The sequence below is a fragment of the Euprymna scolopes genome, chromosome 8 (assembly GCF_053919585.1).
Source record: "Euprymna scolopes isolate OS-2025 chromosome 8, ASM5391958v1, whole genome shotgun sequence".
NCBI classification, from domain to species: domain Eukaryota; kingdom Metazoa; phylum Mollusca; class Cephalopoda; order Sepiida; family Sepiolidae; genus Euprymna; species Euprymna scolopes.
Genome location: NC_136489.1, coordinates 105,725,328 through 105,738,556, shown reverse-complemented (window position 1 = coordinate 105,738,556; position 13,229 = coordinate 105,725,328). Strand labels below are relative to the sequence as shown.

Sequence of the window (13,229 nt, the reverse complement as noted above, 5' to 3'; positions counted from 1 at the left end):
CTAAATGAAAACTGCAGGTTTTTTTTTCATTGAAAACGATGGCCATGGCGAATGGAAACTGCATGTTTTTTTTTTTGTTTTTTTTTACTGAAAATGATGGCCATGACGAATGGAAACTGCATGTTTTTTGTATTTTTTGTTTTTTTTTACTGAAAACAATGGCCATGACAAATGGAAACTGCATGTCTTTTTTGTTTTGTTTTGTTTTGTTTTGAAAACGGTGGCCAATTATTAAAAAGATGCCGAATGAAAACTGCATGTTTTACTCTATATCTAAAATGAGGGCCAATGTTTAAAATGCCAGCAAACAGCTAAAAGTTAAAGAAAAGAAAATTCATTAAAATTGGATAATTCTCTGATTATTTGATAATTCTCTAATTATAATTGAAAACGATCATTATGTAGTAATTTCAATGAAAAAAGGTATTTGTGTAGTATACAGACTGTGCTGAATTGATAACTTAAGCAATTCTTAACATAGGGAGGGGGATCTTTTAAACTATTTTGTACTTTCACCTAACAATTTAATAAACAAAAGATACTGTTTGCTAATTGTCAACTGTTGCAATGTCATTGGCTAAGCATTTCACCACCTTCTGGTGGTTTACGTAATCTGTCCAGGGGTATAGGTATGGGTATGTAACCAAAGCCTTTTATTCTTTTCTTTTAGTGTTACTTTTGACTGTTAATGATCAGAGAGAAAGAGAGAGAGAGAGAGAGAAAGAGAGAGAGAGAGAGAGAGAGAGGGGGGGGAGAGAGAGTGATGGAAGTGAGAATGATAGACTGTTATATTCTATACTCCCGGGCATCGTAAGAATGTTGGAAAAATGAGACAATTAGATTTTGAGTCGTGGAATTTAATATCATAAATATTTAAGCCAGATATTTAAGTCAATAAAATGTTGCAAGGTTTGTTCATATAATGAAGATCGGTATGTGAATTTTAGCAAAACAAAAGTTAATTAAGATTGACCTGAGTAGTGACGTCAGAAAATCAAACAAAAGAAGAGTTTGATTTATACACAAAGACCAGTTGAGAGTAAGAGTTCAATGAGAATTGGGTCCTAGCTAGCGACAAGTTAACACGGAAGATATTGTCTCCATGTTTGGAAGCTTTGGAAGAATGTGACATTAGCATGATGTAGAAAAAATGCAGCTCTTATGAAAGTTGGGAGTAAGGATGGATATAAAAATATAACTTGGTATTTGGCGTTCCTTCGAAGGAAGACATTTGTTACAGAATTTCCAGAAACAGACTAACCGAGAGAGAACTATTCATCACTATGAAGAAGGCATGTGCTTTGTCTGGGCCAAGCAGATGCGTATTTGCTGTTTGTAAAGGACTGTCCCGCGTACGTTTATTTCTCTCGATGTGAACAGTAATTATATGTGAAACACCCATACATGCACCCATATAGAGACAAGGAAAAAGGACATTACATATACATATAAACCGAGACATTATACACACTAGATGATACGACTCGGTAACATGCAGACATGAATATATACTTACACTATTTTAATTTATATACACACGTTATATAAACAGCTATATAACAAGACGATATATAAAATAAAAGTTGGGGGGGTAATATACAGTGAAAGAGGATGAAAGTTATAGATGGAAAGTTATTAAGAGATATGTCACTCAGTGATTTTATTGTAAAATAAGTAAAAAGTCATACAGTAATGTGTTCCACGGCCCTTGTAAAGCATATTTGTCCATGAAAATGTTGCCTGACATTAGGCACATGGAGGTAGAAAGAAAAATCTTTTTTGTTGTGATGAAAATACGAGTTATTGATGTGCAGAATCAGATATTGAAGCTCAGTCGAGTACCTTCAAACAAAATAATGATCAAGCAGAGAGAGATTAACAAAGCTCATTCCAGGAGAAAGGGTTGTAGGGAAGAGTGGAAATTACTAGTACTACATTTTGAATTCAGTTGGCAATAACGATAGAATGTATTTTCTGTGATAAAAATATATAGGAAAAAAGCCTTAGTGAAGCAAAAGTTGATTAACTTAGCTTTGGTATTAGTATTTAATAGATTGAATTAATGCTATAAAATTCATTAAAATTGGATAATTCTCTGAGTTTTTGTTGTTACTATAATTTAATGAATTAGTTTATGAACAATAGTGGTCTAGTAGAGCCAGGGTCCTCATGTTATAGATTGAGTGGGGGAGGGTGTACTCTAACGCTGCTACTGATGCGAAGGTTCTCAAATTTCCTCTTCCGGGACATCAAATTAACTATGAAATATTTTCCTTTTAAACTAGCAGGACCTGTGTCCGGGCATAGCTCAGGGAATTGAGAAAACCAAGAAAGAATCACCAGCCCAAGAAGTAAATTGGCCAGAAAAACTCTTTTCATCACTTCTCCGTTTTTTTGTTTTGTTTTTTGCTTTGTATACACAGACGTAAAAGATGTAATTAGATAGTCCACAAAAATAATACATACATGTTTGAAGTTTCTGTTTGCTTCGTTGATTGCCAAAGCAGTAGTAAAAGTTTGAAACACTGATATTTTATACGAATTAGCATTTTGTGTGTGTGTGTGTGTGTGTGTGTGCGTGTGTGTGTGTGTGTGTGTGTGTGTGTGTGTGTGTGTGTGTGTGCGCGTGCGTGTTTGTGTTTCAGATATAAATCTACCATCATATAGTATCTATAATATATCATCATTTACTTATGGCACCGGTCAAAGAAACATTAGAATTATCAAAGTTTCAGAAGAAACATATTATAGGTTAATATGAAGGTGGTTTAAACAGCCTCAGATCACTGTAAACATTGGGATTTCACTTTTCACCATTAACTGTTAACAATCCAAATATGCAGGTTCGATTAACCAATGAGGGAAAATAATCAATATTATCTTGCCTAACTTCGTCAGTGTTCATTATTAATTGTAATATAGTGTCTTTTCTTTAAGGAAACTGTTCAAGACAAGGTATGAAACCACTTGATTAAGGAAATTAAAAAAAATATTAAGTACCATTTCAAGATCAAAAACTAGTCAACGATAAGTGTCATATGGATAGATTTAGACTTAGAAAACAGCAATTATTCCCCATTTGTCAGCAACATCATTCATGAAAGGTAAGTATTAAAGAACCAAATAAGGAAAGCGAAAGTTATTTCTTTCATGCCTGTGTAGATAGATGAGCATACATGTTTCTCTTCTAAGCTAAATAAACATACATGTTTCTCTTCTAAGCTAAATAAACATTACTCCTGTAGTGCACAAAATTAAACATTCATAGCTTAAAGCTACTTAATACTGACTTACCTCATATTGTATTAGATCAATCCAAATACGCAGGTCTTTATCTTCTTTATATCTATATAATGCTTGTGTAAGGAGCTTTTTAGGTGTCTCCATGAGCTTTGCTGCAGACACTGGAGCAGAGAAGACGAGCCAGAATAGGGCAGCTACTGATAACTCTATCACTAACATCAGCGTGAGCATGATGTAGAACTGTTGGAAAACAAAAACAAGAAAAAGATACATAGTAAATGCATTTTGCATGATGTCAAAGTTCAGACAAAAACTCATTATCCTATAAAATTGAGTTTTTTCTCATTCTAACATTGAAATGAAAAAGGCCTACTTTTTATATTCAAGAATCATTAAAACAAACGTCTTAATGTACTCAGTCATGAATATTCGAACGACTACATGAAGATTAACTAATTTGCATATTCCTTTGAAAAATGAGTGTTAATTAATTACTTATTCATTTTTTTTATGCTGTCTTATTAGATGATTGGTTTCATTTCACTATTAAGCTGAATTCTACGTATGTATGCATAGTTTCTACATTCTGCATAATTGTGCAGAATTTAAGATGAAAATGTTCACAGAAATACTTATTCATATATCTATATAAATATATATAAAAGTGACTTTGTCGGTGTGTGTGTGTGTGTGTGCGAAAAATCTCTATCAAACTCTTCTCTGAATATTTGATCTACAGAGTTGAAATTTTGATATATTGGCTTTTCATTTGGTTTTTAGCCGGCAAAAAGTTGTTGCTAAGGGATCAAAATTAAAAACAAAACAGTTGACCTTGGTAGGGGAAGCTAAATAAACATTACTCCTGTAATGCACAAAATTAAACATTCATAGCTTAAAGTTACTTAATCTTTAACCATTCTTATGCATCTGTTGGCAGCCCAGACAGTAAAGACGCCGGAGAGATAAATAACGATTAAGGCTGGTGCGCTAAACATTCTAGTTTCGTTTCTGGCCAAGTCATACTTTTTTTTTGTAGCATTTGAAATCACAACTTTATATTGGATAATAATCAATATATAATTGACTTTATAATAATAAATAATAAAGCTGCATGAATTAAAATATAATCGTAATTGTTATACCGGCCTTCTTTGAACAGAGGAATTTACACCGATTAGCACTATAAATAGCACAAGTAATTCCAACACCGGTGAGAGAGATGCGACTGCACTTCAACTGCTAGCCGAGTGCCCAGCAGATATACACGCTTTCATATCTTTATACATTATAGTTAATATACTTGTTCTTTAACTGAACCTCGACTTGATTGTTCTTATTTTCACTGTTGTTCCACGACACAACAGATTGGCGACAAGGAATTGAAACGACCATCACTGCAGAGAAGTGATTGAAATAAAGATTCATAAAATCTTTACGGCAGAACACCTTCATCATTTCAACAGATATTTGCATACACAAGGATTAACAGCGAATTAATTACTACAATAGTAATTTGGCGACGGGAAAAAACTTGTTACCAAAATCCACAGCGAAAAACGCGAATGTTGTCAATTATTTAATAATTGAACACACCAAGTGTTTTAGAAAGGGGAAAAAGGTCCATTTTTTTCTTCACCAGAAGCCATTTTTCCTACGGTAAGAATTTTCTTCTGCAAAGTTAAATGTCCAAAACCAACTAGCAAATACCGTATAAGCTTATTATTTCGACAACATCTGGGAGTTGAAAAAAAAACACACGCTTGACTTTATCAAGAGAAAAAGAGACAGACCATGAAAAATAATTATTCGTGTATGTCATTTGGGCTTAGCAAACACGTAAAGAATCAAGTAATTTTTTCAAAAGGCAAAGAGGGTAAAACCTAAAAGTTTCCCATACGAATTCGTCGGATATTTAAAGCGACGGATTTCATTTTTGTTACGTAAAACGCGTGCAAATAAAAAAAAATGTTAAACAAGTGTTATTTCGCTGGATTGTTTCTAGTAAGACTAGAAATATTGCGTTCAACAAATTAAGTTACAAAAGAACTGCTAAACTGTTGTTCTTCAAACATGAGAATTGGGAAAGAAAACTTGGTTGATTTTTTTTACTAAGGAATATTTATTTAATACAAGTGTAAATTGTAAACTGAATTCGTATAATGGATGCGAAATTCAAAGATTCACTGTTGAAATTGTTCCAATTCCAGGCAGAGCAAAATCTCGCGTTGCAAAAGCAGCAAATTCAACAACAAGTAGAAAGAGAAAAGAGATTTAAACCAGCATTTGAAGAAAAAATGCTTCAATAACAGAAACGCTTTGAGAAAATATTGATGAAAACACAGGAGGAACAAAGAAAAATTGTGGAGGCGACACAGTTGATTAAAGCAGACGATAATCATAACGCATTTTCTCAAACAGTTGTGTGGGCCGCTATTGAAAATTTCAATTATAATCCAGATGATGTTATATATCGTCTATAGTACTGGACGAATGTAAATTCGTCCAGTACTATAGACGATATGAGGATATTTTTATATCGGATTGTAGTACCTGGTTAGACGTGAAAAAAAGTTAGGCTTTTGCTAAGGAAATTGCGAACAGCCGAGCATACAAAGTTCGTGAATTTTATTCTCCCCCCCCCAAAAAAAAAACAAAACAAAACAAAACAGTGAGTTGAGCTTCCAAGAAACAGTTACGCTACTTAGAGAACTGTTTTCTGCAAAAACGTCTCATTTCCATAGGCGATATAAATGTATGAATGTTACTAGAAGAGAGGAAGACGACTACACTACTTATGCAAGTATAGTGAACAAGCATTGCGACGATTTTAAACTGGAGGAATTATCAGCAGATAATGTTAAATGTTTAATATTTGTGCAAGAGCTGGTCTTAAATAAAGACGCTGAAATCAGGCGTCGTGTTTTAAATAAACTCGAAAATGAACCGAATTTAAAACTACAAAACTTAGCGGAAGACTGTGAACGGTTTCTTGCGTTGAAACAAGACAGTCGTGACATAGAGGAAAGCGGAGTGTCGCATATTAAAAAGATCCATCAAAAGAAAAGTTCGACTTCAAAAAATAACCAGAGAAAGAAACAGGGAAAAGGTCCACCTGGACCATGTTGGAGGTGTGGAAATAAACATTGGTACAATGAGTGTCCCTTCAAATTCAAACAATGTGACAACTGCCATCAGAAAGGGCATAAAGCATCGCATTGTAGAAAAAAATCTGGTAGAAAGACACCCATTAAACTTACGAAAATTGAACCTGAGGAACAAAATATCCGGAAATATGTACAGGTCAAAATGTTTAAAAAGAAAGTAAGGCTACAGCTTGATAGTGGGTCTGACATTTCCATTATTAATGTACAGACATAGAAGAAGCTTGGGAGACTCACTATGATTAAATCACATAAAACGGCGAGAAGCGTCAGTGGCGAAAAAATTACCTTTGTAGGAGAATTATTGGCGCATATTTTTTTCCAGAACAGGGCCGAAAAAGCAAGAATTTTTGTCATGCGAAAATCAAACAACCTCTTTGGAACTGATCTGTTCGAAAAGTTAAGACTAAGGGATCTGCCTTTAAGCTCATTTTGCCAAAAGGTTGAGGATTCGAATGTGGAGGCAGAAAAACTTAAGAGGGAGTTAAAAGAGAATTTTCCAGAAGTATTTTCAGGTGTAAAAAGGCGGTAGCAAAATTTGATGTAAAAGTAAATGAACAGCCACTGTTCAGAAAGAAAGGAAATGTTCCATACGCCGCTATAGAACAGATAGACGGTGAATTAGAAAGACTCGAAAACATGGGTGTCATCAGAAAAATTTATCACAGTGAGTGGGCTGCACCAACGGTTTACATCAAAAAGAAGAGTAAGGAGATTTGGGTTTGCGCCGACTTTGCGACAGGCTAAAACAGGGCACTACAAGATCACCATTATTCTCTTCCGAGCCCTGAAGAGATATTTGCGAAACTGAGTGGAGGGAAATATTTTTCTAAAATCGACCTCAGTGACGCGTACTTACAAGTTCCAGTCGATGAGGAGTTTTCAAAGCTGCTATGTATTAATACCCATAAGGGATTTTACAAGTTTAACAGACTTCCTTTTGGAGTCAACGTCGCCCCTGCGATTTTTCAGCAAATTATGGACATTATGTTAAATGGGTTGGATTTCGCAGTAGGGTACCTGGGCGATGTGTTAATGAAAAGCGCTAGCAAAGAAAAACACAAAGCTCATGTAAATCAAGTATTCAAAATGATCCAGGATTATGGATTTAAAGTACAATAGGAAAAATGTACATTTTTCATGAAGAAAATAAAATACTTGGGGCAAATCATCAATAAACATGGAAGAAGGCTGGGTCCAGATAGATCGAGTGCAATAAAGAATATGCCAGAAAATATTGCATCTTTACAAAGTTTTTTTAGGTTTGGCAAATTACTACAATGTATTTGTGCCAAGTATGCATAAACTAAGGTCGCCTTATCGCCTTAAAATGAACTGTTAAGGAAAGACCAAAAATGGGTCTGCACACTAGAGTGCAAAGAAGCATTTCGGGAAATTAAAGAGACTTTAATGTCTAACTTGTTTCTGGCACATTATAATCCCAAGCGTGAAATTATAGTTGCAAGCGGTGCCAGCTCCTATGGTATAGGAGCATGTATTTTACACAAAATGGATGATGGAAAAGTGAAACTCATAGCACATTCATCCCGATCACTTTTGCCAGCCAAAAAGAACTACTCACAAATTGAAAAAGAGGCGCTAAGCATTATATTCGCGGTAAGGAAATGTCATCGTTTCCTGCACGGTAGGCAATTTCTGTTACAAACAGACCACAAACCATTATTAACGATTTTCGGATCGAAAAAGGGACTACCACAACGTACGGCAAATAGACTCCAAAGATGGGGTACCATACTTCTGAATTACAATTTCCAAATGGAGTATGTACCATCTAAACAATTTGGTCATGCAGACGGGTTATCGAGGTTAATACCTAAGCAGACAGAACCATTGGAGCATATGGTAATAGCAGCCATTTAAGCGGAAGTGTAAGTAAAAATACATTATATGACACAATAAGAGAACTTCCAGTAACGCTTGATGAGATTAAGAGTAAGGCAGAGGTGGACGAATTTATTTTATGCACGAAAGAAAAGATCAACAATAACGAACTGGATGAAGAAATTTATTCAATTTGCAATAACGTCCTGTTATATAGCGACAGGGTCGTAATTCCTGCGACATTACAGAAAAGAATGCTCAAGGAATTCCATGTAGGACATCCAGGTATATCAAGAATGAAAGCCTTATGCGCTCTTTCGTTAATTGGCCAAACATGGATCAGGATATAGAAGGAAAAATCAGGGAGTGTAGAGGATGCGCATTAGCTATGAAAGCTCCCCCGACTCAATTCGGATCGTGGGCAAAACCGGCCGACCTTGGTCTAGGATTCATTTACATTTTGCAGGATGACTAGATGGGTTCTACTATCTCATTGTTGTAGACAGCCTATCTAAATGACCGGAAGTGTTAAAATCCGAGGTAATTATCAACTTCCTGTATGAACTATTCACTAGGTTTTGAGTAGTAGACTGCATTGTTACAGACAATGGAACGCAATTTACATCTACCGAATTTAAACATTTTTGCGATGATCATCTAATCGAGCATATAACCATTCCACCATAGCGCCCAGGAAGTAATGGACAAGCAGAGAAATTCGTTGACACATTCAAGAGAACTCTGAATAAAGCTAGTGGGTCGTCGACGGATAAGTCAATCCAACAGTTTTTACAAGTCTACAGAATCACGTCGAATGAAAGACACCTGCTGAGGTTATGTTCGGACGCAAGATTAGATCGATTTTTTGACAAGTTGTTACCAAACCAGGATAGGCCAAACCTAAAAAAACCGATAACAAAAAAACTGTATAAAGTTGACGAAAGAGTCTTCTACAAGATTCACAAAAATAAGACTTTCTGGGAGCCCGGCATTGTTTAGAAACAAATAGGCAACATGGTCTACATGAGTAAGGGACCACACTTCGTGCACAAACGTCACACTAACCTAATTCGGAAAAGATACTCGAACAGTGAGGTGAACAGATCGTCCGAGGAGGACATCATGAATAGTGTTTGATACTTTTCAGGTGCTCATACCAGAGACAGCTCCGGAGAACAGAAGATCAAACAGAAAACGGAAATCAACAGAATTGATTATGGTGAACCTAAGACAAAAACGTTATTAATCCCAGACGGGATATTTTCAAAGTAGGGTATTATACCGGCCTTCCTTGAACAGAGGAATTTACACCGATTAGCACTATAAATAGCGCTAGTAATTCCAACAGCGGTAAGAGAGATGCAACTGCAACTGTCAGCCGAGTGCCCAGCAGATATACACGCTTTCCTATCTTTGTACATTATTTTTAATACACTTGTTCCTTAACCGAAACCTCGACTTGATTGTTCTTATTTTCACTGTTGTTCCACGACACAATAGTAATTTACGACTGGGCTACGTCGGGAGGCCTGCTAGTAAAGAGTGAAAACTGGATCAAATTCCAACATGAAAATTGCATCAATAAACATGATGATGAGTTATGTCCCTTGTGCATACAGCTGATCACTACCAAGCATGATGTAACAGGTGACGATAAAATGCAAATCGGATAAGAAATGGTGAAATGAGTTAGAAGCTATTACTGTATTTATTATACAAGGTGTTCATAAAGTCTTTTTACAATTTCTTTTAAAATTCTGTTTCTTTTCTTTAAGAGTAACCATTTTATACGGACTCACATAACAGTTGTTCTTCAATTAACAAAATATCTGAAATATAAAATTTTATTGACCATAAAAACTTTAATAAACAACATGCCAAACAAAACCAAAATGATCCAAGCATTTCATTAACTGTTTCGTGATATTTTGTAAAATTGTAAAGAGATTTTATGAGCAATTAATTCCTCAAAGGTTATGTAATAAACAGAAATATGTCGCAGTAAAATGTTAACGCAGGGCTAAAATCCGGGAGGAACTCTTGTTCAGAAAACACCGGAAGGAAACTAACAAATGACTCATCTTACTCTTTCATTTAATTGAAGAGAAATTTAGAAACCCGATCATATATATCACTTGAAGTTATTTCTTTGAACTATTGATTATCAAATCCGTTGGATGAATCTCTTTCCCATCTAATTGTTTCCGCTTTTGTCTTCCTTCTGTTTCACTATTATTGTATCTTGGTTTGCTTTTTAAAACAGAGTCAATTACCAATATCTGCAAAATGTCAAACACACGTTTTTTTGACCTATTGTAAATAGCTTGAGCGCTTTGGCTCCAGTAATTAGGAATATCTAACACCACAGCTTACCAACTACAACTAAAGGCATACGAAAAATGCCAAAGAATATAACAACCAAAGCATGACATCAAACAAGATAAGTATCACACTGTAAACAAAAGCAAAATTATCGCCTATTATCCAGCATAGACGACAGATTGCTGGCTTGTAACACTTATCAGGTTTTACTTTAAAAACTTTCATAATAAAACTTGTAAGTCAAAAGTATTTTTGATGTTTTGTATATTGATATTTTAATAACTTTTATGGTGAGATTTTGTCCATGTCAATTTTAAAGTAGCCTTTTATCCATCAACAGCATGATGATATTGAATGCGCCTATCGGAAAGTTAAATTATAAATAATGATAATAGCATTAAAAATATAAATGTTAAGCAACAAAGGCAAACTAATATTAAAGCTGCAAACACAAAAGTACATGATTATTATTAAACTGATGAAAAATGATAATATCACTAAAGTATGACATACATTATCCATTCAAACACAGATGTCGATAACTGGACACAGGGAATGACATCGCAAAATAATGGCCTCATCCATCAAATAAGAGAAGTAGATGAAAGAGATCCTTTATCGAGATGAGTATTCAAACCTTAAGGGCCAACTAGTAAAACTTTAGATAATTCTGAATTTTTGGTTATCCAAAAATTAATAGAGTAGTTTGTTTACAAAGAATATACGTGTTCAAATCGGCTTGGTGTTAGAATAAAATTTCATTTCATTTAAGAATCCAAAGTAATAGTTACTTTTTACTATATATATATATATATATATATATATATATATATATATATATATATATATATATATATATATGTATGTATGTATATATATATATTTCTTAAATAAGCTCAGCCTTGACAGTCGTGTTTTAAATTGTTCTTTTTTCTACGCGCATCTCATCTTTCTTTTAATAATATCATCTGAACTCATTTCCTTTTCCTTGTGAATTTGTGAATTATTCCACGGATTTCTGCCTTTTGGATTACTTTAAACTATCTTCCAATTACGCGATTTCCTTGGATTTAACTTTTGGATTTTACCGTTATTGGATATTTTACTCTTCACCAGACTATCCATTCAGGTGAAATCACCTTTTTCTTCATCCTGTTCCCTCTGGTTCACTATTTGTTACCAAGTAAGATCTATGACTTACTTGTAGTTTCATTAAATACTTTTGCAAGCAAAATCCGATCCCGCATTTTGCTAAATCCTACCCTCTGCTGAGAAGGAAAGTATTTTTTCGAAAGATTAAGGACTATCTACTTATTTTGTGCTTCCTTTTTTTAAAATTAAATATATTCTTAACTCTTTTTCAAAGTGTTTTTTGACATGTTTTATTAACTACTTGTTCTTATATATATATATATATATATATATATATATATATATATATATATACTAGCAGGTTGCGTTGCCCGGTCCTAAAATATGCATAAGTATTATATTTTAATTCATACAGAAACTGAGACATGTGCATGCGAGTATTATATTTTTTTCTAAATAGTTCACATCTTGTTAGTAAAAAAAAATACACGAGCTGAGATTGAAACCAAAATCTAAGAATAGTAAGTCAAGTACGATTATCATTCGGCCAGTGTGTCACGCGCTTTAAAAATGTGTTTTCAAACCGACTTATACTGAGTATAAAGAATATGTAATGTGAACCATTCACGCATGCTCAATCGTGAAAGTAAGCAAACAGAAAAATCCGACGACTCCCACGTTCCAAATTTTTCAATTTTGATCACTTAGAGGCCCTTTTCTCCGGATGAAAACCGTTTAAAAGGTTGTCTCATCATTGAGCACTTTACAGCTGAAATAAAGTCGGTCAATTTAACTCGCATCATAGATTAGTTCACTCTGACAGATGTAAAAACATTTAAAAATAATTGTTTAAATTTCAGCTGTATTTCCTACGGTTAATGGTTGCTGGATTTGGTCCTTGTTAATGGAGTCAGAGATGGCTTTGTTACCGGGTTCAAATCTCTCGACCGGTGTTAATCATGACACCCTGCACTGATGATTCCCGAAAGTATGAAACACTGGTGTCTGTAGGTATTTAATAATTATTATAGTAAATAATTATATATATATATATATATATATATATATATATATATATATATATATTTATGTATATATGTGTGTGTGTATGTATATTTCTAATCTAATTGTTCTGAAGCTTTATTTATATTTTGTAAAATGATGACCTTTCACCACTTCTGATTAGAAGCATTTAGCTTCGAAACACCATTGCCTAAAGATATAATGATATACCAAATTTATATGTAACTTTTATTAACATCGCTTATTTAAAATGTTTAATTGCTCATCTTAATCGTGTTGAGCACTTTTTATATTGATATGTTTGCTTTGTTATTTATATGCTCTTTACTAGTTTCATTTAATACTTTAATAAAGTTTGTTCTGCTTAAGATATATTCTTTATTAGCTCCATTTATATAGATACTAGCAGGCCATTCGGCATTGCCCGCTCGTAAAATATGCTTAAATTTAATATTTTGATTAACGCTGATTTTGTATTTATTATTATCATATTATATTGGACCCAATATATAATAATAACTTTAAAAAAAAAAGTGACTCGTGTAC

At 33.9% G+C, this 13,229-nt stretch overlaps 1 protein-coding gene across 3 annotated transcripts in view; it reads right to left on the bottom strand.

Annotated features, from left to right (window-relative positions):
- Positions 1 to 13,229, bottom strand: part of LOC145283701 (tetraspanin-33-like) — a 299,518-nt gene that overhangs the window by 86,845 nt on the left and 199,444 nt on the right. For 2 of the 3 annotated variants that reach the window (XM_080132727.1, XM_080132725.1), the window contains one exon: positions 3,295 to 3,483. The exons of the other annotated variant lie outside the window; for it this stretch is intronic. In XM_080132727.1, the coding sequence (XP_079988853.1) occupies positions 3,295 to 3,483 (189 nt within the window). The remainder of the gene's footprint in view (positions 1 to 3,294; positions 3,484 to 13,229) is intronic. 3 annotated transcript variants of the gene reach the window in all.